The 27,258-nt window shown below is 51.6% G+C and overlaps 2 protein-coding genes across 5 annotated transcripts in view; one reads left to right on the plus strand and one right to left on the minus strand.

Moving 5' to 3' along the window:
- Positions 1 to 20,272, plus strand: part of syne2b (spectrin repeat containing, nuclear envelope 2b) — a 141,610-nt gene extending 121,338 nt beyond the window's left edge. The window contains 17 exon segments of the mRNA XM_060052824.1: positions 3,260 to 3,422; positions 5,432 to 5,655; positions 6,283 to 6,433; positions 7,719 to 7,901; positions 8,520 to 8,657; positions 8,893 to 9,087; positions 9,396 to 9,708; positions 10,457 to 10,525; positions 11,139 to 11,269; positions 11,470 to 11,599; positions 12,071 to 12,282; positions 12,695 to 12,895; positions 13,890 to 14,018; positions 15,495 to 15,713; positions 16,253 to 16,327; positions 16,682 to 16,728; positions 18,484 to 20,272. Coding sequence (XP_059908807.1) covers positions 3,260 to 3,422; positions 5,432 to 5,655; positions 6,283 to 6,433; positions 7,719 to 7,901; positions 8,520 to 8,657; positions 8,893 to 9,087; positions 9,396 to 9,708; positions 10,457 to 10,525; positions 11,139 to 11,269; positions 11,470 to 11,599; positions 12,071 to 12,282; positions 12,695 to 12,895; positions 13,890 to 14,018; positions 15,495 to 15,713; positions 16,253 to 16,327; positions 16,682 to 16,728; positions 18,484 to 18,700 — 2,797 coding nt within the window. The 3' untranslated portion in view covers positions 18,701 to 20,272.
- esr2b (estrogen receptor 2b) overlaps positions 20,187 to 27,258 on the minus strand; it is a 28,865-nt gene continuing 21,793 nt past the window's right edge. For 3 of the 4 annotated variants that reach the window (XM_060051491.1, XM_060051489.1, XM_060051492.1), the window contains 4 exons: positions 24,989 to 25,122; positions 24,012 to 24,195; positions 22,535 to 22,873; positions 20,187 to 21,938 (listed from right to left, as the gene is read on the minus strand). In XM_060051491.1, coding sequence (XP_059907474.1) covers positions 21,842 to 21,938; positions 22,535 to 22,873; positions 24,012 to 24,195; positions 24,989 to 25,122 — 754 coding nt within the window. In that variant the 3' untranslated portion in view covers positions 20,187 to 21,841. Of the gene's footprint in view, positions 21,939 to 22,534; positions 22,874 to 23,767; positions 23,893 to 23,969; positions 24,196 to 24,988; positions 25,123 to 27,258 lie in introns of those variants that run through there. The other variant, XM_060051493.1, reaches the window with a different exon arrangement.

The following is a 27,258-nucleotide window of genomic DNA, read 5'->3' on the forward strand; positions in this document are numbered from 1 at the left end:
GCCACAGGGTGGGTGTGTGTGTGTGTGTGTGTGGTGTGTGTGTGTGTGTGTGTGTGTGTGTGTGTGTGTGTGTGTGTGTGTGTGTGTGTGTGTGTGTGTGTGTGTGTGTGTGTGTGTGTGTGTGTGTGTGTGTGTGAGGCGTTGGAGAGGGTGTATGTGTGCGTGTTTGGTGGAAGAGGCGTTGGAGTGTGTGTGTGAGCGGGTGTGTGTGTGTGGGGGGGGGGTGGGAGAGGCGTTGGAGAGGGTGTGTGAGCGGGTGTGTGTGTGTGGGGGGGGGTGGGAGAGGCGTTGGAGAGGGTGTGTGTGCATCGCCTGCTCACGGATCAGACGTATCCATAGATTGTCCTCCTCCGTAGCCGGTGAGTACCTCGTGGTGGGGACCCTCTCTCCTCCTCTCCTCTCCTCCCTCTCTCCTCCTCCTCCTCCTCTCCCCCTCTACTCTCCCCTCTCCTCTCCCCTCTACTCTCCCCTCTCCCCTCTCCTCTCCTCTCCCCTCTCCCCCTCTACTCTCCCCTCTACTCTCCCCTCTACTCTCCCCTCTACTCTCCCTCCCCTCTCCTCTCCCCTCTACTCTCCCTCTACTCTCCCCTCTCCTCTCCCCTCCTGGGTGTCTACTGTGTTTTGCGTGAAGGCGAGAGTAGGAAGGAAGGTAAGAGGAGAGGAAGACGGAGAGATGGATGTTGCAGCCACAGAGGGGCGATGGGCCAAGGTGGTCCTCCTGGGTGGAGGAACCCCTTCTGAGAAGCAGGCAGGCAGGCAGGCAGGCAGGCAGGCAGGCAGAGAGGGAAGGCGTTCAGTGTTCGTGCCGTGGTCCGTCTGGGATACGTGTGTAGGTGCAGCAGAGGGACGCCAGCTGTTTATCTGTGTGTGTGTATAGACGCATGTATCTCTGTCCAGATGTGTATATTAATAAGTGGTTGTGTGTAGTTACTCAGGTGTGAGTATCGGTGTGGAGATGTGTTGACATGTGTTCTATATGCGAAGATGCGCATGTCTTTTATGCTAGCTCCAGCGTGGAACTTTTCCTCTTTGAGCGTGCACCGACGCACATACGCACGCACACGCATGCGCACACACACACACACACACACACACACACACACACACACACACACACACACACACACACACACACACACACACGCACGGCGGAATGCTCCTAGCATTCACAGCTTGCCAGTCTGCCAATGAGAGCAGCTGTTTTGCTGTGCTGGTATAATTCTCTGTGTTCCCGAACACGTTTCCCGAAACATGCTTCCTGGTTTCAAACCAAAAAAATGCTGCATACGGGACAGGAAGAGATGAGTACCAGCAGACAATAACAGAGGAGAACAAGGCGTCTAAATGTTGCTTCAGGTCTAGAAAAGACTACCTGACTGTTTACCTGTCATTATGTCCCTGCCATGTTGTGTTTAGCATGCTATTAACATAACACACACCTAAGCTCACTGCCCTGTGCATCATGGTCTGGCTACAAAGAAAACATCCCATGCAACAAACACACAGTCAGCCAGCCAGTCAGCCAGCCAGCCAGCCAGCCACTTGCATGTGATGGAATGTTCTCACATGACACTGGAATGACTGCGTGTGCATTCTATGTGTGTATATTGGTTAGTGTGTGTGTCTTGTCTGCGTGTGTGTGTGTGTGTGTGTGTGCGCACAGTTGCACGTTTCACTGTTTTTGGCATGGCCTCTACATACCCGCCGGTCGTGGGGTGTGTCGCTCAGTAGGGAGAGCAAGGCGCTAACCCTGCCGGGTAACAGGTTATATTCCCAGACAGTAACAACACTATGATAACCGGCTGCGTTTACAGGGCTAGCATGTAATTCACATACTGTATTGGTATGTAGGTCCGTCAAAAGAACCTGTGGATATTCACCTATACAGACAGGATGTGACAAGCCAGCGTTCTGAAGCTACTTCCTGTCTGTCCTGAGAGCATCTCTGGCGACTTTTGAGAGCTTGCAGCTAATCTAGAGCTTGCAGCTCTAAATTAGCCAGAGGCCTACTGACCTCCAGCTAACATCAGGCTTCATTTAGGGCATTTAGCAGACACTTTTATCCAAAGCGACTTACAATAAGTACATTTGTCATAAGAAGTGCATCAATATATCGCTGTCGGTACAGAAAGGATGTTCATAGAACCAAGTGCAAGTACAACAATCGCTAGGCTAACCAATTCCCAGTGTTACAGCAATGATAGCAGCTACTTCAGTTGCTACACAGTTAAGTACTATAATACAATACAACGCAATTCAATACAGTGGCCAGAAGGGGGAGGGGTGGCTATGCAGTGTCGAGGTGGACTCCAGCTTCATCCTGGAGGTCTGGTTCTCAGTCCAACACGGTTCATCAGAGAGATTAGCAATGGCCAGAGCTAACCATGATATTAACATGTATTCTTTCAGCGTTTGTCCTAAGCAGTTGTAATAGTGAGGCTGAAACAATACTGCTAGTTCAGAGTTCAACCAGTCTTCTCTGTCCGCCATTGGGCTGTCTAACTGTGCAACTCGTAGTTTGGATACGGAGACACATTTTAACGTAGAGCTAATGAGAGATCTGAACATGTTGACATTTTTCCTCGGGGCCAAAGTGACGCGACAGCGACGATTTAGAAAATAGACTCAACGTCCAGATTGGTTCCTCTTCAGATCAACCGTACGCCCATCTTCTCAAACGTTCTGCTTGGGTTCAGCTCACCTGTTGGTTTATCTGTTATCTGACCTCAGCGCCGTCGACTAGGCCGGTAATGTTAACGGCCATGTAGCCCAGGTAACCTCGATACAAACACCTGACTCTGAGAATGACCTTTCTGGCCTTTGTTTACATTTACATTGAGCGCATTTAGCAGACCCCTTTATCCAAAGCAACTTACAACGAGTACCGTTGTCAGAAGAAGGAACAACAACGATATATCGCTGTCGGTACAGTAAGGATGTTCATAGAACTGAGTGCCAAGGAAAAACAATAGCTGGGTTAACCCATTCCCGGTACACAACAAAGATAGCCAGGATAAGATGCTCCACAATGCTAAGTACTGTTTTTAAGTGCAAGGACGTACAACATACAAGAAGTGTTTAGGAGAGGGCGAGTGGGAGGCTATGTAGAGTCTAGAGGAACTCTGAACAAGTGAGTCTTGAGTCTTTTGCGGAAGCTGGTGAGCGACTCTGCGGTCCTTTGTGACCTTCGTGACCTTCTTGACCTCCGTGACCTCCGTGACCCTCATGACCTTTGTGACGTGTGGTTGTTGCTCTCCAGGGTCAGGAAGCTGAAGGAGACCCTAGGAACCATCCAGCGGCTGGACAGGAACATGAGCGGCCTGCGGACCTGGCTGGCCCGCGTGGAGGCGGAGCTAACCCGGCCCGTCGTCTACGACCACTGCCACGGCGACGAGATCCAGAAAAAACTGTCAGAGCAGCAGGTGGGTCAGGACTACATTACCCATAAGCCCCCACAAACGGCCTCCGCTTTTTTTCGATAATGTTTTGAATCAAGCAAACGTTAATTTACAGGGCGTTGTTCGTGCAAAACAGCTTTACCACGTGATTATCAATAATGCAACAAGAGCAAGAAGACCATCTTAAATCCAAAGTAAACATCAGAATAGATAAAACAGCCCTAAGGCCCGCTTCGTCTCTCCTCTAGGTTTTCTGGGTAATTAAGGACTGGTTAAGTGGTTCACACATGTTAATTTGTACCAGACATCGGCCTCACGTTACAAAGATGGCCAGACGGAACGGAAATAGTGAGTTCTGGTGGATGCCGCTCCCCCAACCTGCTCAACGAGGGAGACAGGGGTACAGTTAATGGAGAGGGTGGGGAGGAGAGGGGTACAGTTAATGGAGGAAGACAGGGGGGGGCATGAGAGGTGTAAAGAGGGAGGGAGGGAGGGGGAGAGAGAGAGAGAGAGAGAGGGAGAGGGAGGGAGAGAGAGAGAGGGAGAGGGGGAGGGAGGGAGAGGGAGAGAGAGAGAGAGAGAGAGAGAGGTCTCTTTCCCCTAGCGAATGAGCTAACAGGAGAATCAGATAGTGGGGAGAAAAAGAAAATTACAAAGAAAATGATGAAGGAGAGGGGAGTGAAGAGAGTGACAGACTGAAGGAGGAGGAGAGGGAGGACCATTAGGGGCAGGGGAGAAGGGGAGAAGGGCCCGGCAGGTCCCCAGGCGTTGCCTAGGCAACCCCCAAAAGTGCTAACTTTGAACAAACAAGCACTGATACAAAGGTGCTGTCAGGCCTCATGGAGAGAACACACACACACACACACACACACACACACACACACACACACACACACACACACACACACACACACACACACACACACACACACACACACACACACACACACACACACACACACCTGTTGTGAGTGACTGTGAAAGCCCGAGCATACACCATTCCGTATTTTTCGAGTTTTTCTTTGAAACATTAAAAGTTAGTATTTGTGCTTGTTAGCGCCTTTATTTCCTTAACTCCACGGGCGAGGCCGCTATGCCTGAGAAAGCTTTTGATTCAGAACCCCAGAGGCCTCTGTGAGTCTACACGTTTGGTTGTCAGTCAGGTCGGGTACGATGCAAGATGCATTATAGTTCCACCCAAGTTAAACCCTTTCCTGCTGGATTATGTTCCTGGAGTTGACTGAGAAATCCTCTGTTCTGAGAGGAAAATGGACGTTCTTTCTCTCTGATCTCTCTGCTGCTGAGACAAGGCTGTGAAGCACGTGGATCGTTTTGTAACTACTGCATTAGTGTTAGTATAAGTGCTGCGTTAGTGTTAGTATTACTATCAGTGCTGCATCCTGTTCCACCTGCTTCTTTGACATGCTTACCGACAAAAACCGGGTCAAACTCACACGTGTCACGAACATAGCCGCCAAATGAATTGGTCTCAACACACCCACACTGTCAGAGCTCAATCTCAAGGTCATCTCACGCAACGCATGTATAATAGCACTGGACAACACACACCCATCAACTGCCCCTTCACCATTATGCACTCTGGACGCAGGTACAGGTCCCTGTTTTGCAGGAGAGCTCGCTATGGCAAAAGCCTGGCGCCTGCAGCCGTCGCAGCCCTCAACAAAAGGAAATGAATAAAACCACTCTAGTCCCACTCTGTACATATCCATATCCTGTCTGCATGTTATTGTTGTTGCGTTTGTTGTCCAGCTATTTATAAATGTCGGCGTGCAGCCCATGTACATGTGACGTGAAAAACTATTCCCCCTTGGGGACAATAAAGTTTAAAGTCTTAAGTGTTTGACCCAAAAGTGTCTCACGTGTTAATCACTGGAACATTGCTGATAAATGTAAATGATATCCGACATCTCGTCTTCACCTTTGTCCTCTCTGACCCCTATCTGTGACCTCTGCATTGACCTCTGACCGTATCGACCTCTCTCCGTGACCTCTGACCTCTGCCCCGCCCCCAGGAGCTGCAGCGGGACATCGAGCAGCACTCGGCGGGCGTGTCGTCGGTGCTGGCGCTCTGCGAGGTGTTGCTGCGCGACGGGGACGCGGGCGTGGCCGGGGGCGGGGCTGGGGGCGGGGCTGGGGGCGGGGCCCACCTGGAGAACGACTCCATCCAGCAGACCAGCTGCAGCCTGGACCGCCGCTGGAGGAACATCTGCGCCATGAGCATGGAGCGCCGGATGAGGTGGTGCATCATGGGAGATATTATGTCATGTACACAATAACCGAACTGGTGGTGCATCATGGGAGATATTATGTCATATACACAATAACCGAACTGGTGGTGCATCATGGGAAATAATTTATTTCCCCTTATATATCTATAGAGAGAGATGGATAGATGCTTAACTTAACTTGATTGATTGATTGAAATGCTTTATTGACAAAGGAAAGCATACAAATGTACATCCGGTCAAAAAGTGGAAAAAAAAAAGCCCATAGGCTTATTTACATTGTGGTCCCTTACTTGTTGAACGTATCATGTGAACTTAACATAAGAAAACTTAAAACATCCATCTAACGTCTTGGTACTTTAGGGAGGGAGGGAGGGAGAGAGGGAGCGAGGGAGGGAGGAAGGGAGTTATTGTAGGCTGTGAGTGGATGACTTTATGGAGGGGAATGAGTGAGTGAAGGTGTGTGAGGCGGTGAGTGAGGGGGAGAATGATGAGAGGGTGAGTGAGAGGGGGATGAGGTAGGGGAGTGAGTGGGTGGATGCCATCCTCCTCACTCCACCCTGGAGTCTGGGGACCGGTCCGGTGGAGGTCCAGGCTGCTGATCGGGTCTGAAGACGTCCTCCCTGTCGCCCCCTCAGGATCGAGGAGACCTGGCGGCTCTGGTCCAAGTTCCTGGACGACCACGCCCGCTTCGAGGACTGGCTGCGGTCGGCGGAGGTCACGGCGGCCAACCCCCAGTCTGCCGACGTGCTCTACACCACCGCCAAGGAGGAGCTGAAGAAGTTTGAGGTACACCCCGTGGTCACCGTGCTCCCGTTCCACTTTTCATCTGAAACAGTACTTGTACAAGTATTTACGTTTTGTGTACTCGTCGATACCGAGTACCAACATGAGTACTTAATGCCATTTGCAGTTTAAAAATCACGCACTCTCCCCCTTGAGGAAAGAGTGGGGTGTGTTATCGCCATGGTTACAGCCCTAGACAACTCGGCAACACTTTTTAAGCACCCTTGTTGTGTACGAGCGTAAGGAGCCATGTTGTGTATGACAACGGCACACATCTTGGCGTTATACTACAGGTGTCCGGGAATCCTAACCCTTAGACACGGACATTAAATCAACCGCTGCTCAGACGGAGCTCCGCCCTCCCACACGCACCGTGGCGTTGCACAATAAGGGTCCGGAGATCCAAACTTTATCTGGCACGCCGTGGTTACTCGCCGCCCACGCAGTTAGCTCCACAGAAACCGCAACGTCAGTCCCACAGAGTCTTATAAGTATCAGTCCAGTTAACTCTATTGGTACAGCCCTTCGTCGCAACGACTGTCCAACAGAGTTTCATAAGTATAGAGTCAATTTAACTTTATTGGTACATCCATTAATCAACCTCTGTGGGCTACTCTGGCCCACAGTAGATTGCACTAACTCACTCACGGAAAAACTCGCCAAACCCTGACGCAAAGAAAATAAACAAGAGAAGCTAAATATATGGGGATGTTCTTTCTCAACATGATTGAGGGTAATAGGTGCTACTTTTAATGGCGTTAAATAAGTCTGTAATAAACTGTAAGAAAGAGTTAGAAACTTCAGGCAGGGCTGGGTTTTGGGTGGAAAATCTGGGCAGCCATTTCTGCAAATGAACAACAGAAAAACTCTGAATGAGTAAGTTAAATGTCTCAACCAAGTGTTTGTAGACGGAGTTCGTGTGTGGACGTAGCTTAACGACGAGATTAGAACAACATTTTTCCACCTTGGATAAATAAAAAAAAAATGTTTTTTGTTCGTTTGAAGAGAATGTTTCTTTAGTGGATTCATACATACATACAGAAGTGCAGTCCTACCCAACGAGTACGGCTCAAAGGTTCTCGCAGTGTTTAATAAAAAACACAATGGACTGCGTAAAGAAATGGGAAAACTGTCATATCGCCAACCAGCTTCAAAGAAACGAAAAGTAGAAGAAGACAGAAGTGCAGGCCCTCTTGACTGACCTTGCAGCCAATAAGTCCAAAGCGCCGTTGACGTTGGGTGAGACTGACCGCGAGGTCGCTGTGGTTCCGCGCGCGTGTCTCCCCAGGCCTTCCAGAGGCAGGTCCACGAGAGGCTGACCCAGCTGGAGCTGGTCAACAAGCAGTACCGCCGGCTGGCCCGGGAGAACCGCACGGACGCCTCCGGCCGCCTGAAGGCGCTGGTCACGGAGGGGAACCGGCGCTGGGACGTCCTGCAGCGGCGGGTGGCGGCCGTGCTGCGCCGGCTCAAGGTGACGGAGGAGCGGGTCTCCGCCCTCACAGCATGGGGGCGGAGCCAGGGGGGGGGGGGGCAGGCACCCTAACCTGCAGATAGACCAAGCTAACCTTAGGGGGGGCAGCCCGGAGCCTAGCGGGTTAGGGTGTGTGACTTCCGAAGCACGATGGTCATGTACCGGGTTCGAACCCCGATGTCCGCCGCCTACCTGTAGGACTCCTAGAGCAGGAGGCCATAGATAATAGTGACCAATGACTAATGAGGGATGACAAAATGTAATCTGTCCACAGAAGGATTTGTACGTTTGCATACATCTCTCTCAATCCCCTCAGACGTGAAGTCAAATAAAAGCATTTCTGCTGTCGTATGCTTCTCTTGCTTAAAGGTGACATATTATACCACCAGGTGCGAGTGTGATTAGCCGCTACAAGCCGTTTTTTGAAAATCCGCCTATTTTGACATCGAGGTGGACACGCCCACCTGTGATGTCAGAAGGGGCTGATTTTCAAAACGGCTTGTGACGGCTAATCACGCTCACACCTGGTGGCATAACATGTCACCGTTGAACGCTTTTAACGACCCGTCCGCCGCCCGTTGTAGCCCTGTCTGACCTTTGACCCTCGACCCCTGGCAGCACTTCACGTCCCAGCGGGACGACTTCGAGGGCACCCGGGAGGGGCTCCTGGTGTGGCTGACGGAGATGGACCTCCAGCTCACCAACGTGGAGCACTTCTCCCAGAGCGACGTGGAGGACAAGATGAGGCAGCTCCACGTGAGTAGACCCCCCTCCATCCATCCATCCATCCATCCATCCATCCATCCATCCTTCCATCCATCCATCCATCCATCCATCCTTCCATCCATTCATCCATCCACACCACCTACGTCTCCACCTCCCCCTCCCTTTGGTTCTCCCTTCGGAACACCACCTCTGTCTCCACCCTGGGTCCTGACCCCTGTCTCCCTCCCCCCCCCGTCCCCCCCCGTCCCTCACCCCCCTCCCCCAGGTGTTCCAGAAGGAGATCACCCTGAACACGGACCGCATCGACGGGCTCATCGTGTTCGGCGAGCAGCTGATCCAGAAGAGCGCGCCGCTGGACGCGGTGCTGCTGGAGGACGAGCTGCAGGAGCTGCACGCCTACTGCCAGGAGGTGTTCGGCCGCGTGGCGCGCTTCCACCAGCGCCTCCTCAACCGGAGACCGGTCAGTGGGGGGCGCGCTCCTCCAACGCACACACAACACACACACACACACGAGGCACCTCCCTCTGCACCAGAGGCCAGATAACAGTCCAGGCACCGCCGTGTGTTTGTGTGTATGTGTGTGAGTGTGTGTGTCTGTGTTTGTGTGTGTGTGTGTGTGTGTGTGTGTGAGAGGAGTACATCTCTCTCTTGCAAAGGAGGTGCTACTCCTCGGTGAGACCTCCTGAAAGAATAAAGATGTGTTACTCACATGTTATCCCTCACATCTTACGACCCGCTTTTTTTTTTACGACCCCTCTCTGGGTTCAGTCCCCCCAGGTCCTGGAGGAGGAGCGGGACCTGGACGACCTGGAGGACCTGGAAGACCTGGAGGACTCCGTCGACCTGGGGTCGAGGTCCCCCTGGGGGGCCGGGGAGAGGGCGGGGCCCGGGGCCCCGGTGCTCCTCCTCGGGGGGGGCCAGGCCACGTGCCACCTCCTGGTGCCGCCCCTGGAGCGCTCGGGCCGCGGGACCCCCGCCAGCCTGGACTCCATCCCCCTGGAGTGGGACCACACGGTGGACGTGGGGGGGTCTTCGTCCCACGAGGACGAGGAGGAGGCCACCTACTTCAGCGCCCTGTCGGGTAAGGGTCCGGCCCCCAATGTGGGCTCTGGAGGGAGAGCGGGTTTGGATGGTAACCTGAAGGTTGCTGGTTCGATCCTCCTAGCTGAGCGTCGAGGTGTCCTCTGAGCGAGGCACCTAACCCTTAACTGCTCCTGACGAGCTGGCTGTCGCCCTGCACGGCTGACCGCGCCGTCGGTGTGTGAATGAGTGCGTGAATGGGTGAATATGAGGCAATGTTGCAAAGCGCTTTGAGTGGCCACTGGTTACAAAAAAGCGCAATATAAATGCAGTCCATTTCACCATTCACTTTTGGCGTTTTTTGGCGTTTGAATGAGCACTCGAGCTTGACTAATTCAAACGCCTCCTTCCTCCTACTGGAGCGCTCCCAGTGTTCTCTGGCCCGTGGGTCCGGGTTTCAGGTCCAAACACTTTAACGAGGCCGGCCTGTGCTCTGTGTCTGGTCCCACTCTCGTCTTGTTAACCCCGTCGGCGCTGCGGTTCACGTCCACGTGGGACTCAAAGCGGTGGGAACCTGTGGCACGTCGCTCCTCCGGCCTGAGGTCTGCTGGAGGTACTGGGAGCTCCAGAAGACCTTCCAACCCGGCACCTTATTCCGTCACCGGACAGCGGTAGCCTATCAGACGAGCCCGGGTCGTGAGAGACTCGTTCTGTTCCGAGTGCCGCTCGCTCTCCAGTGGAGAATCTCTTGACGTCCGTCGACCTCGTGGGAGTCCCCAGGGTTGACCTTTAACCCCTCTCTCTTGCAGATGGAAGGGTCACCAAGAGGTCGGAGTCCGTTCTCATGGCGAAGGCCCGGGCCATGGTGGCTGCCTCTGGTAGGCGTGCAAGCCCCCTGGTCACGTGCACACCCCCAGTCCACTTGCGTATGCACGCTCCCTGGCCACGAGCACACCCCCTTGCCACGTGCACACCCCCTTGCCACGTCCACGCCCCTTTGCCACGTGCACGGCCCCTGTCTACTTGCACATGCATGCTCCCTGGCCACGTGCACGCCCCCTGTCAAATTGCTTGGCCACTGTCCACGTGCACGCCCACTGGCCACATGCACACCCCCTGGCCTCATACAGACCCCCTGTCCACGCGCATGTGGACAGGTACGATCCCTGTCCACATGCAAACACACAACTAACCCTAACCCTGCCTCCATAGTGTGTGTCCACGGTGTTGTTGTGTTGTTGCCGCACACTGCATGGCTCTCTGGGGTTCAGATGTGCGCATGCATCTGTTGCATGTGTACATGCATGGTTCAGCTGTGCTTGTGTTGTCTCTTAAGGAATGGACGCTGTGTGTGTGTGTGTGTTTGTGTTTGCAACCAACCCTGATGTGCTGGCTTCAGCCATGGAAAGTGCCTTGTGGTTATTTATTATCATGAATTATCATGCGGTATCTCCCTCTCTCCCTCTCTGTCTCTGTCTCTCACTCCTACAGTGAAGTCTGGTTCTGAAGGTCCCAGCTGGCACCAGCCCTCCAGCCCAGACATGAAGCCCAGAGAGGGCCTCCGAGGTCGGACTGCCTCCCCCCCACACACCCCTACCTCCCCCTCACCACAGCAAGGCTACGTAAGGACACACACATACACTTCTGGCACACAATAATACTGTAACACACACATGGGTCAAATATAATGCACAGTCCAATATGTACACACCTACACACCACACACACACCTACACACAAACACACACACACACACACACACACGCACACACATACACACACAGTGTACTATAACGCGTACAACTTCATTATGCTCCTGCAGGCCAAGCTGATGTCGGAGTGCAGCGGCCACATCGACAGCGTGAAGCGGGTCAAACTGGTGCTGAACGACGAGGAGGAGCTGGAGAAGGCCGGACTCACCTGCAGCACGGCTGAAAAACACACCTGCACAGGTAGAATAGTAACACACCTGCACAGGTAGGGTAGTAACATACCTGCACAGGTAGGGTAGTAGCACACCTGCACAGGTAGTAGAGTAACACACCTGCACAGGTAGGGTGGTAACACCCCTGAACAGGTAGAGTAGTAACACACATTCCCAGGTAGGTTAGTAACACACCTGGACAGGTAGAGTAGAAACACACCTGCACAGGTAGGTTAGTAACACACCTAAACAGGTGGATGAACACACCTAAACATGTACAGTAGTACCACAACTGCACAGGTAGATCAACACACCTGCAAAGGGAGAATAGTAACACACCTGCACAGGTAGGGTAGTAACACAACTGAACAGGTAGAGTAGTAACACACATGGACAGGTAGATTAGTAACACATCTGCACAGGTAGATTAACACACTTGACCAGGTAGATTAACACACCTGCACACACCTGATTTATCACCTGGTCAACTTGTCTCCAGGTGTGATCGAACGCTGGGAGCTGTTCCAGGCTCAGACCATCTGCAATGAGCTGGACATCCACCAGGACCTGGAGCAGTGGAAGAAGCTCAACTCTGACCTCAGTGATGTCACTTCTTGGCTGGGCAGAATGGGGCCAGAGCTGGAGGAGCTCCAGAGGCTCGCTCCAGCCACCAGCCTCCAGGATATAGAACGCAACATCTGGAAGCTCAAGGTAACCTTCACCGCCGCGGTCTAGAAGCTAACCGCGACCGTTCAATCACTACATACATGACGAAAGAAATATCTTTGACCTATCATATTGTAATACACTTTATCGTGCCCCATGTCGAACTAAAAGAACTTCCCTGCAATTTTACTCAAAGCCACAAAAGAAAATATACTTGAATTTAAAACCGACCACAAACACGGAATACAACTAACTAGTGAGGTCATCTGAGCCCAGTCCTCAGCCTCCTTCAGGCTCTGACTCAAACCAAAACTGGTGCGTGTGGGGGGATGGAACAGTGTCGTGGTTCCGCCGGTCCACCCCCAGGCGGAAGGTTCTCGGTTCCGAATCCCCATCCCTCGCAGTCGGGCGTCCTGCCACCGCTAACCCGACCTCCTCCCACCCTCCCGGCCTCCAGGACATGCAGAGGACGTTAAACCGCCACAAGGGCGTGGTGATCTCCATCAACCTGGGCAGCCGCCACTTCCAGCGGGGGGACAGCCCCGAGGTCCGCAGGCTCCAGGAGGACCTCCAGGAGGCCAACCAGCGCTGGGCCGGGGCCTGCGCCGGCCTCCAGGCCTGGGAGACCGGCCTGCAGGGGGCGCTCATGGAGTGCCAGGTCAGAACCCCGCCCGTCACCCGAGGATGGCTTGTAGTTTTTCTGTTGTTTAGTCACGTTTGCTCGCTTTTTTACAAATTCACCACAGGGGTATTTAATAAGGTTAAGAGAAGCACTTTGATTCAAGGCACATCTGGAGTTAGGACGTAACCTGTCTGGGGTCGGGTCGTTACACATCTGAAGTCGGGTCGTTGCACATCTGGTGTCAGGTCGTTGAACCTCTGGAGTCGGGTCATTGCACATCTGGAGTCTTGCTTTACATCTGGAGTCAGGGCATTTAGACACATGTGGAGTCAGATCTGGAATCGGGTCATTACACATCTAGAGTCAGGACGTTACACATCTGGATCAGGCCATTACACAGGTCGTGATTCTCAGATGTTTTCTTACCTACTGTTGCCATCATGACCTCTGCCCTCCCTCCGATGACCTCGGCCCTCCCTCCATGACCTCTGCCCTCCCTCTCATGACCTCTACCCTCCCTCCCATGACCTCTACCCTCCTTCCCATGACCTCCACCCTCCCTCCCATGACCTCTAACCTCCCTCTCATGACCTCGGCCCTCCTTCTCATGACCTCTACCCTCCCTCCCATGACCTCTACCCTCTCTCTCATGACCTCCACCCTCCCTCCCATGACCTCTAGCCTCCCTCTCATGACCTCGGCCCTCCTTCTCATGACCTCTACCCTCCCTCCCATGACCTCTACCCTCTCTCTCATGACCTCCACCCTCCCTCCCATGACCTCTAGCCTCCCTCTCATGACCTCCACCCTCCCTCCCATGACCTCTAGCCTCCCTCTCATGACCTCGGCCCTCCTTCTCATGACCTCTACCCTCCCTCCCATGACCTCTACCCTCTCTCTCATGACCTCCACCCTCCCTCCCATGACCTCTAGCCTCCCTCTCATGACCTCGGCCCTCCTTCTCATGACCTCTACCCTCCCTCCCATGACCTCTACCCTCCGTCCCATGACCTCCGCCCCTCTCCCCCAGGAGTTCCACGAGACGCTCCACTCCCTGCTGTTGGGGCTGGCCCGGGTGGAGGGCCGCCTCCAGGCCTGCAGCGCCCTGGACGCCCGCGCCCCCCGCCCCGCCCTGCTGGCCCAGAGGCAGCTGCTCACGGTGAGCCCCAGGGCAGCCCTACGGTCGGCACTCAGAGCCTGTAGAATCCATGTTGGGGATCAGTTCACAACGGGTTTAGAACTGGTTTGTTACTAATCCTGAATGTAGACAAACGCCATAGATCTGGTAGATACAATGAAAGGACATGGATGGATGGATGGATGGATGGATGTAAGTATGGATGGATTGATGTAAGTATGGATGGATTGATGTAAGTATGGATGGATGGATGGATGTAAGTATGGATGGATGGATGTAAGTATGGATGGATGGATGGATGTAAGTATGGATGGATGGATGGATGTTAGGATGTATGGATGGATGGATGTAAGTATGGATGGATGGATGGATGTAAGTATGGATAGATGGATGGATGTAAGGATGGATGGATGGATGGATGGATCAAGCATCGGTCCTAATGATGCTCTAAAAACAAGACCCTAGTTATGTTAGACCTCAGGGTAACCACCCTTTAACATCATAGAAAGGGACATTTGCTTCAGAAAAGTATTTTGTAGGTGATAGGTATGTAGCCATGTTTCTCTGTATACGTGTAGCTATGTCGCTGTGTAGCCACATATCTCTGTGTAGCTATGTCGCTGTGTAGCCATGTCTCTCTGTATAAGTGTAGCTGTGTAGCTGTGTCGCTGTGTAGCCATGTATCTCTATGTACGTGTAGCTGTGTAGCCATGTATCTCTATGTACTTGCAGCTGTGTAGCTATGTCGCTGTGTAGCCATGTATCTCTATGTACGTGTAGCTGTGTAGCCATGTATCTCTATGTACGTGTAGCTGTGTAGCTATGTCGCTGTGTAGCCATGTATCTCTATGTACGTGTAGCCATGTATCTCTATGTACGTGTAGCTGTGTAGCTATGTCACTGTGTAGCCATGTATCTCTATGTACGTGTAGCTATGTATCTCTATGTACGTGTAGCTGTGTAGCCATGTATCTCTATGTACGTGTAGCTGTGTAGCCATGTATCTCTATGTACGTGTAGCTGTGTAGCCATGTATCTCTATGTACTTGCAGCTGTGTAGCTATGTCGCTGTGTAGCCATGTATCTCTATGTACGTGTAGCTGTGTAGCCATGTATCTCTATGTACGTGTAGCTGTGTAGCTATGTCGCTGTGTAGCCATGTATCTCTATGTACGTGTAGCCATGTATCTCTATGTACGTGTAGCTGTGTAGCTATGTCACTGTGTAGCCATGTATCTCTATGTACGTGTAGCTGTGTAGCTATGTATCTCTATGTACGTGTAGCTGTGTAGCCATGTATCTCTATGTACGTGTAGCTGTGTAGCTATGTCGCTGTGTAGCCATGTATCTCTATGTACTTGCAGCTGTGTAGCTATGTCGCTGTGTAGCCATGTATCTCTATGTACGTGTAGCTGTGTAGCTAGCTGTGAACCTTCACCAGCATAGCAGCCCTGACTGTCCCGCTCAGCCCCCTCTGCTCTGCGTCGCCCCCTGCAGGAGGTGCAGGAGGAGCTGCGGGGCCAGCAGCAGCAGGTCTCCTCCCTCCAGGAGATCTCCTCCCAGCTGCTCCTGGAGGTGACGGAGGAGGACGGCCTGGAGGCCAAGGAGAAGGTCCACGTCATCGCCAACAAGCTCCGCCTCCTGCTGAGGAGGGTGGGCGGGGAGCTGGGCGCCCTGCGGGGGAGGCTGGTGGGTCACGTGATCACTGCCCGCCATGTAAGGTCATCAGGTCACCTGATCACTTGGGTCACATGATCATTACCCGCCATGTTGGGTCACCAGGTCACATGATCACTTCCCTCCATGTTAGGTCATGAGGTCAAATGACAGTAGTGTGTCCAAAACAGGAAGTGAGAACAGGAAACAACCAATTGTATTCATAAAGCCTACATTTCAGGTTAAAAAATAGATCAAAACATGAAGTGGCATAAATGTATAAAGACAGCTCTATGTATTTGAATTTGAATTCTATTGAATTCTATCTAAACAGCATCTTCTGATACTGACATGACACATTTTGTCTGATATGCAATACACACACACACACACTAGTCAGAATGAACCATTTGACCCCGACTGAAACCGCAGTTGGATCGCATGCCATGCTTCAAACAATCAGCCAGTCAGACAGACGGCCGTAAAATTGAAGGATGTTTTATGGCGGGGTAGAGACTCAGATTCCTCCGCCCGGTTGGGTGGATGATGTTGACTGGCGGTCAGACAGACAGGATGTTGACCCTTCTCTCTCTCCGCAGGAAACCGGTCAAACCAGCTTAGAGACGGACGGCCCGGACCTTGGCCCACCAGCCCCACCTCCGGAGCTCCAACAGGTATACACACACTCACACGCACGCATACACACACATACACACACATACACACACATACACGCAGACTATGTGCTTTGGGGACCTTCAAAGTGCATCATGAATGCAATCAATTGTTATACACTGACTTACATCAGCGATTCAGTTCTGTTGAACATCTGTTCAAGATTCATTCATCTTCCCGTCGGTGGTATCTCCAGACAGATGTGTTCGTAGCGTGATCATTTCTCCCTCTTCCTGTCACTAGTATCTTCAGAACAGATGTTTGTAACGAAATCATGTAAGCGTTTGAGGTCTAAAATGGGCTCCTCGGGCCTGGGTTGAGTCACAGTGTAACCGGAGTGTCTCTCCCTTCAGGAGGACGTCGGCATGGCAACGGGAGCCCCCCCACCTGCCCCCGTAAGGTGAGTGACGACTAATCATCTTCTCACCTCCGTCTCCTGTTTGGAGTGTCTCGCATCTCGCCCCGGAGCCTCTGGCATGTTATAACATGTTTTAACATGTTTTAACATGTTGCAACATACCCCTGCTCATGACTAGTCACGTTTCCATCTAAAAGGTGAAGAAAATCGTTAGAAAATTTGCAAAAAAGATTAGGTGCGTTTCCATCAAGTGGTTGGAGCGAAAAACTACCCACATTCCAGGGCTTGTCGTATCCTTTTGATAACATCCTCTCTTAGATCCTGATGTATAGTGGAATTGCGTTGTTTTCCATCTAAAACGGCTGTAATGTTTTTTTCTTCGATGAGAGCAAGGCAATGATTTACCTCTTTGGCGGTTCACACGTAGGCTATTATTCACATTGGCCATCTGCTCCATGGACGTATTTAAAGGATACATTGTACATATTTATAATTCGAAATTCTTCACAGCCTTTATGCCACAGATACTCTAGGGACTATAGCATATAACCGCGTTTTCTGGTTACAGTTTAATGCATTTTCCACAATGTACCAGCTCTCGTTTTGAAGATTGAACAGACAATTTGACTGGAATTACTTAGAAGGTGTCCATATATCAGGGATTATTGGTCACGGTATAATTAAAGGATATGCAAATCATATATCATATATATATATGATATAGGATGTCTATGTATACAAACGCTTAAAAATATATATATAATGATGCTACACGTTGCGGTCTCCAGGGTTGCTATGGCCGGTCGTTATGCGGAAATCAGAAGGACGTTGTCAGTCCTGTATGTTTCCATCTCCCATTTTGCGCGTTTACTCTCTTTCGCATTTCTCAAAAACCACCTCAAGCAAGCGGATACACTTTTTTGCGAATTAGAGGATTTTTATGCAAATTTTGGTGTTTCAATCACCGTTTACTGATTCAATACTTCACAATTCTCATAAAGTCACGGGGATGGAAACGCAGCTACTGTTTATATGCTGAGGGGATTAAGAAAGGACACAGACATCAAATCTCAAAGTGTGTTATTAACCACCCCTGTCAGGCCATGAATCACAAGGCGTTTGTTTTATGCTCCTTGATGTGCCAGGAGGGTGGGCCTCCTCTCTTAGGTACAATAAAACCATCACTACTTTTGCCAAGCTTGGAGCAATGATGTCATCGAAAAACGCCAAAACAACAGCAAATCACACGCTATTGTCAGAATACAAAATTGCCGTTAGAATTCCAACCACCTGGCACACCGGCTGCATTAAAACAAACGCGGCCACTTGTGTGCGTTTGAAACATGTTAAAACATGCTTTAACATTTAGCAAAGCGACACAATGCTGTATACATGTTCTTGAATAAAGTTTGACTTATGTCTGTTATTTTGATGATTATTATTATTATTATTATTATTCAGTTAAAGTGATTGCCAGTCGATCCTGCTCACCTGCTCACTGCAACTAATCAGAAACCGCGACAACCTTCAATTTTTAATCCCTCCAAATCCCGGCACAGAATGAACCACCTGAACGTCATCGGGAATCAATTTTTGAAACATTAATCTTTCAAAGGCATGACATCTGAAAAACACACGATTATCTTCTATAAATAGTAAAGACGGTAATAGTGAAAAGAGTGGATATGAATATTAAAAAGTCAGAAAAATAAATCCTTAAACAGAGTAAACGATGAAGCTAGCTCAGTGTTGAGGTTCATAACGTGGAGGGTGAACCGTTCCTCCCTCCCTCCACAGACCCCAGGCCGGTCGGCGAGACGCCTCCCCGCCGCGCTCCTTCTTCCATAGGGTTCTCCGGGCGGCCCTCCCCCTCCACCTCCTCCTCCTGCTGCTGATGGTGCTGGTGTGTCTGGTGCCCCTGGCGGAGGAGCCCTACAGCTGCACCCTGGCCAACAACTTCGCCCGCTCCTTCTACCCCATGCTGCGCTACACCAACGGACCCCCGCCCACGTGATCCTCCGCCCGCCCGCCAGCCGCTCGGGACGTCAGGGGGTGGTGGAGGTGTCAGCGACTTTGGGTGGAGGTGGTGGTTCTCAGGAGATCTGGGGCCGGAGGAGACCCCCACTTTGGGTGGAGGTTCAGGGTGGTGCTCGGTTTGAAGCACCCGGTTCCCGTATGCTCAGATCTTTTTAAATGGACTCCTTGGAGGGGGGTCCCGAGGGTGAGTTGGACCAGGGTTGGGACCCACCTCACCTTTAAGGACTTTGAGACAAGAGCCCGCTTGTGCATCTGGTCGACGTATGTTTTTGCTTTCTTTCAATATGTATTTATTTAACGTTTCGCTCAGTGGAGCTTTTCTTTGGCCTAAATCGTGTGGTTTGGTTTTAAACGTAATTTTTGTGTCGACACCTCGGCCAAGTCCAAGTCCTCCCCGTTCCCCCTCGCGCTTCCAGTGCCCAGAACATTGAAGAGCTTTATTTTCATGCCTATTTTCCTTGGGCTAGCCTCGTCTCCTTGTGTGGTTCGGACGGACGAAGCCCAGCTGGGAAGTCCAGGTCTGGGTTGCTACACGCCAGACGGATCCCAATCACGGCCGCTGCCGTTCCGACGTATTGCAGCATGTCAGGGTTTGGACCGAAGGCTAACTCAACGAATCAGCCAGTTCTTGTCAGCAGAACTGTTGTCATTCAGACAACACGTTCCTGACTCTTTACCCCTGCTCGTCACTGTTTATATGTTGAGGGGATTAAGAAAGTACACAGATTAGTCATATCTCAAAGTTTGTTATTAACCACCCCTGTCAGGCCCTCAATACAAGCCGTGAATCACAAGGCGTTTGTTTTATGCTCCTTGATGCGCCAGGAGGGTGGGCCTCCTCTCTTAGGTACAGTAAAACCATCACTCCTTTTGCCAAGCTCGGGGAAATTACGTAATCGAAAAATGCCAAAATAACGCCAAATCATACGTCATTGTCAGAATACAAAATTGCCGTTAGAATTCCACCCACCTGGCACACCGGCTGTGTTAAAACAAATGCTGCCTTGAGTGTTTGTGCGTGTGTGTTGTTGCAGTCAGCATATGTATCGTGTGGAACTGAAATGCTGCCCCCAGTGTCGCTCCACTGCCGCGTGGTTCCCCCTCCAGATGTTTGGCTCCTATTTTACCAACACTTATCTGGTAGAACATCCAGATGTTTGGCTCCTAGACTAACCAACACTAATCTGGTAGAACGTCCAGATGTTCTGCTCCTCTAGAGGTACCTGGGTTAGTCCGAGCTCCAGATGCAGAATGAATGTGATCCTTTCAGGGGATCTATGAAGGAGCAAGAGGAGGAGCAGCAGATCCACATTAAGGCCTTTGGGATGAACTTCTCCTGCAGTACGGTGAGACGAAGGGATCCGACTCCTTCACATAGAGCCGTTTGAATATTTTTGTAACACGATGATAAGTTCAACCAATCACTGCCTGAGGACCACAGACACGCACGGCAGAGACACAAGCACGGTGTACAGTTTATTATGGGATGTATTGATTGTCATTCTGAGAAAAGGCATTAAACATGCTTTGGTCATGGTGTGTTTCCAAACTGTGTAAGTGTGTGTGTTTGGTAAAAAAGGACTTTACACGTGTGTAGAGTGTGCATGTGGTCACATTTGAGAGAAACAAACATAACGAATACTTGGCGGGTCGGTGAAACACGAGTTCCCCGCTCTACATCATACAACATAAGACATGCATGTCATATATATGTTGCACAACAGGTACATTACATACATTGAACACATGGTATCCATAACATATATGGCTTGGTGTATAACCACACACCTCTCCTTCATGTGGCATGGGTCTCTTTAATGACACGGACATCAGGGCGTTTCCAACTTCCCTGTTACTCAAACCTTTCAGTCGGTCGTTGTGGTTCATGCTGACGGGTGGCGCAGCCAGAAGGTTCTTCATCCTTTTGAAAAGCTCAACATCTTTAGTCCACAGGCCCTGATTATTGGTTGACAAATTTGAACTCAAACTTCTTTGTATCAGAGGATTTTAAAGGTGTACGTTTGCGTTTTCAAGATTCAAACATAATGTCCTTCACGTGCCACGCACATGAGCACGCTGAACAGCGTCAGCATGGATTAGAGTTTCAAATGGCCAGGAGGGAGTCTCCGTTAACAGTCATAGCAAGGACACTTTACGTCTCACGTATCAGGCGTCCATAGAAAGAGTAGAAAAACATCTGCAGCTGAGGGGACTCAGATTTGAGGAGCCTTAGAACTGAGGGGCTTCAGAGCTGAGGGGCTTCAGACCTGAGGAGCCTCAGAGCTGATCCTCAGACCTGAGGTGGCTCAGACTTGAGCGGCTCGGATCTGAGGATCAGACCTAGACTACAGCTGCTGAGAACAACAAAGAAGAGTAGCAGACCCGCCATGAAGCAGATCCAAAGTAGAGATACACACAGCACCAAGCCCCCAAAGAGGCAGCTTCACGAGGACGTACAGCGACAGACGGGCAGACGGACTACGCTAACACATGACCTTCAGCTGAGGTCTCCACGACACATATGGCTCGTTGGTGGGGGGGGGGGGGGGGGGGGTCCGTACAGTGATGGGCAATACAAACACGTTTCATAATCGTAAAATAGCAGTTTGACACAGAGGCCGGCCGGTCCATCTGTGTCAAACGTTCACATTCACAGGACCGAGAACACACCACATATGGATCAAACTGCACAAAAACAACGGGGTTTCCCGTAGAATACCAAAAAAGACGGAGAAATATTCTGTTTGAACCCCTTCTGTCTGTTTTTAGGGATCGTATTTACCTCACCAATTACAATTAGGGAATTTAGCAGACGCTTTTCTCCAAAGCAACTTACGCTTTGGTTAATACACACATTGACACACCGACGGCAGAGTCAACCGTGCAAGGCGACAGCCAGCTCGTCAGGAGCAGTTAGGGTTAATTGTCTTGCTCAGGGACACATCGACACTCTGGGGATCGAACTAGCAACCTTTCGGTTACAAGACAACTGCTCTACCTCCTGAGCTAAGCCGACCCAACCAAGAGTACCGCAATGGGTCAGTCCAAGTCTCTTCATTCCTAGCTTACGTCGGTGCCATTCTCCCCCTGGAACGGGTCTTGCCCCTGGACCCGGTCCTCAGATAGTGTCCATGGCCTGGGCCCCACCCAGACTGTAGTCAGGCTCCGCCCCCAGGGGATGCTCCGCCCCCGGCCACTGCATCCCGTGGATGAACCTGGACCGACCACAGTCATGTGATCAGTCACTTGAATAATAACACTTGATTAATTCACTCCTCAGTCGTTTAGCAGATGCCTTAACCCAAAACAGCTTTGATTAAAAGTAAATTCTGTTTTATGTCGTTAAGGAGCAGGTAGGGATTAGATAGTAAAACATCAATGAAGATTCACTTAGTGCTAAGTCCCCTTGCTAGTTGCTAAGTCCCCATGCTAAGTGCCAAGTACTTAGTCCCCATGCTAAGTGGTAAATCCCCATACTCGGTGCTAAGGGCTAGGTCCCCATATTAAGGCCTTAGTCCCCATGCTAAGTGCTAAGTCCCCATGCTAAGTGCTAAGTCCCCATGCTAAGTGCTAAGAGTTTATTCCCCATGCTAAGCGCTAAGGGCTAGATCCCCATGCTCAGACCTTAGTCCCCATGCTAAGTGCTAAGTCCCCATGCTAAGTGCTAAGAGCTTATTCCCCATGCTAAGCGCTAAGGGCTAGGTCCTCATGCTAAGACCTTAGTCCCCATGCTAAGTGCTAAGTTCTTAGTCCCAGTGCTAAGTGCCAATTCCCCATGATTATGGCAGAGTCCGTTTCCCTGGGAACTCACCCGTCTCCCTCCATAGCGGGGCAGGCTCCCTGGGGCTCTGGTGGTGGAGGTCCCTGGGGGGGTTGGTCCAGGAGCTGGGACCCCAGGGACAGGGCCTGGTCCTGGGTGTGACTGAGGAGGGTGCTCTGCTCGGGGCTGGTGCTCATGGCGGAATCCCCCAAGCCCTGGCGATCCGGCCCAGTGGGCTGGTGGGAGGAGGCGTCAGAGGTGGAGGACGGGGAGGTCATGGGATCGCCGGTGGAGGTGGAGGTGTTGGCGTCCAGCATCTCCAGGAGAAGGTCGTAGACGAACACCACGTTCTTCCTCTTCATGGTGGACAGGTGGTCCATGCCTTTGTTGCTATGGAGACAGGAGACCACGGCCGACCGCTTGAGGTCAGGGCACAAGATACTTCTCAAACTTCCTCAACCATTTCCTCCAGAAATCTTCTTCAAGCATCCATTTTCCAAATCTAAATTAACCTGTCATCTTGCTTAACCTTTCATCTAACTTCACCTTTCATCTAACTTAACCTCTCATCTAACTTCACCTTTCGTCTAACTTAAACCTTCATCTAACTTCACTTTTCTTCTGACTTAACCTTTCATCTAACTTTTCTTTAGAGAAGATAAATGAAAAAATATCGAAAGTCTTCTCCAAGCCCCACTGGATGAAAGCTTTCCTCCTCATGACTCAACAGAATGGTTCAAGGACGTGCCGTAGCGGATGGTGTACCTGACGTAGCGATGAGTGTCCTAGCGGTTGGTCTACCTTCCTAGCGGTTGGTGTACCTGACGTAGCGATGAGTGTCCTAGCGGTTGGTCTACCTTCCTAGCGGTTGGTGTACCAGACGTAGCGATGAGTGTCCTAGCGGTTGGTCTACCTTCCTAGCGGTTGGTGTACCTGACGTAGCGATGAGTGTCCTAGCGGTTGGTCTACCTTCTTAGCGGTTGGTCTACCTTCCTAGCGGTTGGTGTACCTGACGTAGCGATGAGTGTCCTAGCGGTTGGTCTACCTTCTTAGCGGTTGGTCTACCTTCCTAGCGGTTGGTGTACCTGACGTAGCGATGAGTGTCCTAGCGGTTGGTCTACCTTCTTAGCGGTTGGTCTACCTTCCTAGCAGTTGGTGTACCTGACGTAGCGATGAGTGTCCTAGCGGTTGGTCTACCTTCCTAGCGGTTGGTGTACCCGACGTAGCGGTCGTTTGTACCCGACGTAGCGATGAGTGTCCTAGCGGTTGGTCTACCTTCCCAGCGGTTGGTGTACCCGACGTAGCGGTCGTTTGTACCTGACGTAGCGATGAGTGTCCTAGCGGTTGGTCTACCTTCCTAGCGGTTGGTGTACCTGACGTAGCGATGAGTGTCCTAGCGGTTGGTCTACCTTCTTAGCGGTTGGTCTACCTTCCTAGCGGTCGTTTGTACCCGACGTAGCGATGAGTGTCCTAGCGGTTGGTCTACCTTCCTAGCGGTTGGTGTACCCGACGTAGCGGTCGTTTGTACCTGACGTGGCGTATGTGAGACAGCAGCATGGTGAGGTGTCCCAGACGCAGGGTCTGCTCCTGGGTGGAGAGGCCCAGCTTGGAGATGGCCCAGACCAGCGCGTCGATCACCAGGTCCAGCAGCCGTAGCAGACGGCCGCGGCTCTCAACCTCCTCCACCGTCTCCGGGACGCTGGTGCACATGTCTGGAGGAGGCAGAGGGTCCACGCGTCCGTTCAGAGGTCGGTTTCGGACAGGAGTACCACACTTCATTAAAGGGCACGCATTATACTACCCGGTGTAGCCTGATAAGCCATTACAAGCGGTAATGGCTTGATTAGCCGTTACAAGCCATTTTGAAAAATCTGTCTCTTCTGACATCACAAGTGGGCATGTCCACCTAGATGTGTGCTGGATGGATCAGTCTTCCAGCCTACCCAGTGGACTGTCGCAAACGTTGCTCATCTATCCGTCACACATCTAGGTGGGCACGCCCAATTGTGATGTCAGAAGAGGCAGATTTTCAAAACGGCTTGTAACGGCTAATCACCGAGTTAAACAGAGTTCGGTCACCAGGGGCCACGGCCAAATACCGACCCGTGTGTGATTTCCCCGTGCTACACCACATTTGCATTTAGGGCATTTAGCAGACACTTTTTATCCATAAGCGACTTACGCTTGTGAACGCCGTCTGTGTGTGAATGTGCGCATTAACCGTTGTCGGATTAATGCGCACATTCGCACACCGAGGGGCGGAGCCGACCACGCAGGGCTACAGCCGGCTCGTCGGGAGCAGTCAGGGTGAGGGCGTCTTACTCAAGGGCACCCCGACACTCGGAGCTAAGAGGAGCCGGGGATCGAAATGAGCAACCTTCCGGTTCCCAGCCAACCCGCCCCACCTCCTGAGCTAAGCCGATCCACTACACTAGAGGGCAGTGTGGAGCGGGTCCACGGTCCGTCCGTCGTCCCCCCCGTCCCCGTCCCCCCGTCCATACTCACTGGAGTTGAGGAGGATCATGGCCTTCAGACACACGTACTCCTCCCTCTGCAGATTGAGCTCCCTGAAGCGGGACGTGGCCGACAGCAGCATGTCAAAGATCTCCATGATGCCCTCCACACAGCTCCCCTCCTCCCTGGGGGGGAGACGGAGAGAGAGAAGGGGGGAGGAGGGGGGGGGAACAGAGAGAGACGGGGAGACGGAGAGAGAGGGGGGGGGGGAGACAGAGAGAAAGTGGAGGAGACAGAGAGAGGGGGGGGAGACAGACAGAGAGAGGGGGGGGAGAAGGAGAGAGGGGGGGAGACAGACAGAGAGAAAGTGGAGGAGACAGAGAGAGGGGGGGAGACAGACAGAGAGAGGGGGGGGAGAAGGAGAGAGGGGCGGAGATAGAGAGAGAGGGACAGGTATAGAGGGGGGAGGAGATAGAGAGAAAGGGGAGGAGACAGAGAGAGAAAGGGGAGGAGACAGAGAGAGAAAGGGGAGGAGACAGAGAGAGAAAGGGGAGGAGACAGAGAGAGAAAGGGGAGGAGACAGAGAGAGAAAGGGGAGGAGACAGAGAGAGAAAGGGGAGGAGACAGAGAGAGAAAGAGGAGGAGACAGAGAGAGAAAGGGGAGGAGACAGAGAGAGAAAGGGGAGACAGACAGAGAGAAAAAGGGGAGGAGACAGAGAGAGAAAGGGGAGACAGACAGAGAGAGAAAGGGGAGACAGACAGAGAAAGGGTGGAGACAGAGAGAGGGAGGAGAGAGAGAGGGGGGAGAGAGAGAGAGAGAGTGGGAGACAGAGAGGGGGGAGGAGACGGAGAGAAAGGGGAGGAGACAGAGAGAGGGGAGAAAGAGAGAGGGGAAGGGAGACAGACAAGGGGAGGGAAAGAGAGAGAGAGAGAGCGGGGGAGACAGTGAGAGCAGGAGAGACAGAGAGAGAGATATGGAGACATTAAGTTAAAGCGAAAATGACACCTTCCTACCATAATACTGTAGATATGAGATGTCCGGGCGGGGCTACGAACAGATAAAGCCTCCAATCTGTGTGGATGGATCATCTGTACAGGGTTAGCGGTGTGTGCGATGTTGGTAGTAGGCACGTAGCCGCAGCGCAGTGACGCCACTGTTATGAAAACACAGCAAGGTTAAGCTAAGCCGCTCACCGCAGCTAAGCTACTCCGCCAGCGATGGTTACCCATGGTGGTGGAAAAACCCACCGCCCAAGAGCCCACTGCTTCTCGATCTCGATCTGCCATTAACTCTCTCTCTCTTGTACTGCTGAATACTCTTTGTATATCCCACACACACATATATAAGCGCATACACACACACACACACACACACACACACACACACACACACACACACACACACACACACACACACACACACACACACACACACACACACACACACACCCTTAGAAACACACACGCTCTTACAAACACACACACGCTCTTACACACACACGCGTGCGCACACACACACACTCTTACAAACACACACACACTCTTACACACACACACACACTCTTACACACACACACACACACACACTCCTACAAACATTTACATTTAGGGCATTTAGCAGACGCTTTTATCCAAAGCGACTTACAATAAGTACATTTGTCATAAGAAGTGCATCAATATATCGCTGTCGGTACAGAAAGGATGTTCATAGAAGCAAGTGCAAGTACCATAATCGCTAGGCTAACCCATTCCCCGTGTTACAGCCATGATAGTAGCTACTGCAGTTGCTACACAGTTAAGTACTACAACACAATACAATTCACTACAATACAATACAGTGTACAATGGTGGTCAGAAGAGGAAAGAGGAAAGGTGGCTATGCAGAGTCGAGGTGGACTCTGAACAGGTGAGTCTTGAGTCCTTTTCGGAAGATAGTGAGCGACTCTGCGGTCCTGAGGGCGGCAGGGAGCTCGTTCCACCACTGAGGTCCCAAAACCGAGAAAAGATGTGACTTTGCTGAACGGCCTTTGCTAGCTCTTAGCGATGGAGGTTCCAGACGTCCAGCTGAGGTAGTTGAGCGGAGGGATCGAGCTGGGGTGTGTGGCTTTAGCAATGCTTGGAGGTAGGCAGGGGCAGTTCCATCGACTGCCTTGTATGCCAGTACCATCATCTTAATTTTGATGCGAGCTACTACAGGGAGCCACTGGAGCTCCCGGAAGAGGTAGGTCACATGGGAGAACTTCGGTAGGTTGAACACGAGGCGCGCTGCCGCATTCTGGATGCGCTGCAAAGGTTTTATCGCAGAGGCAGGAAGTCCAGCC

Source organism: Gadus macrocephalus, chromosome 5 (assembly GCF_031168955.1).
Source record: "Gadus macrocephalus chromosome 5, ASM3116895v1".
Lineage (NCBI taxonomy): Eukaryota > Metazoa > Chordata > Actinopteri > Gadiformes > Gadidae > Gadus > Gadus macrocephalus.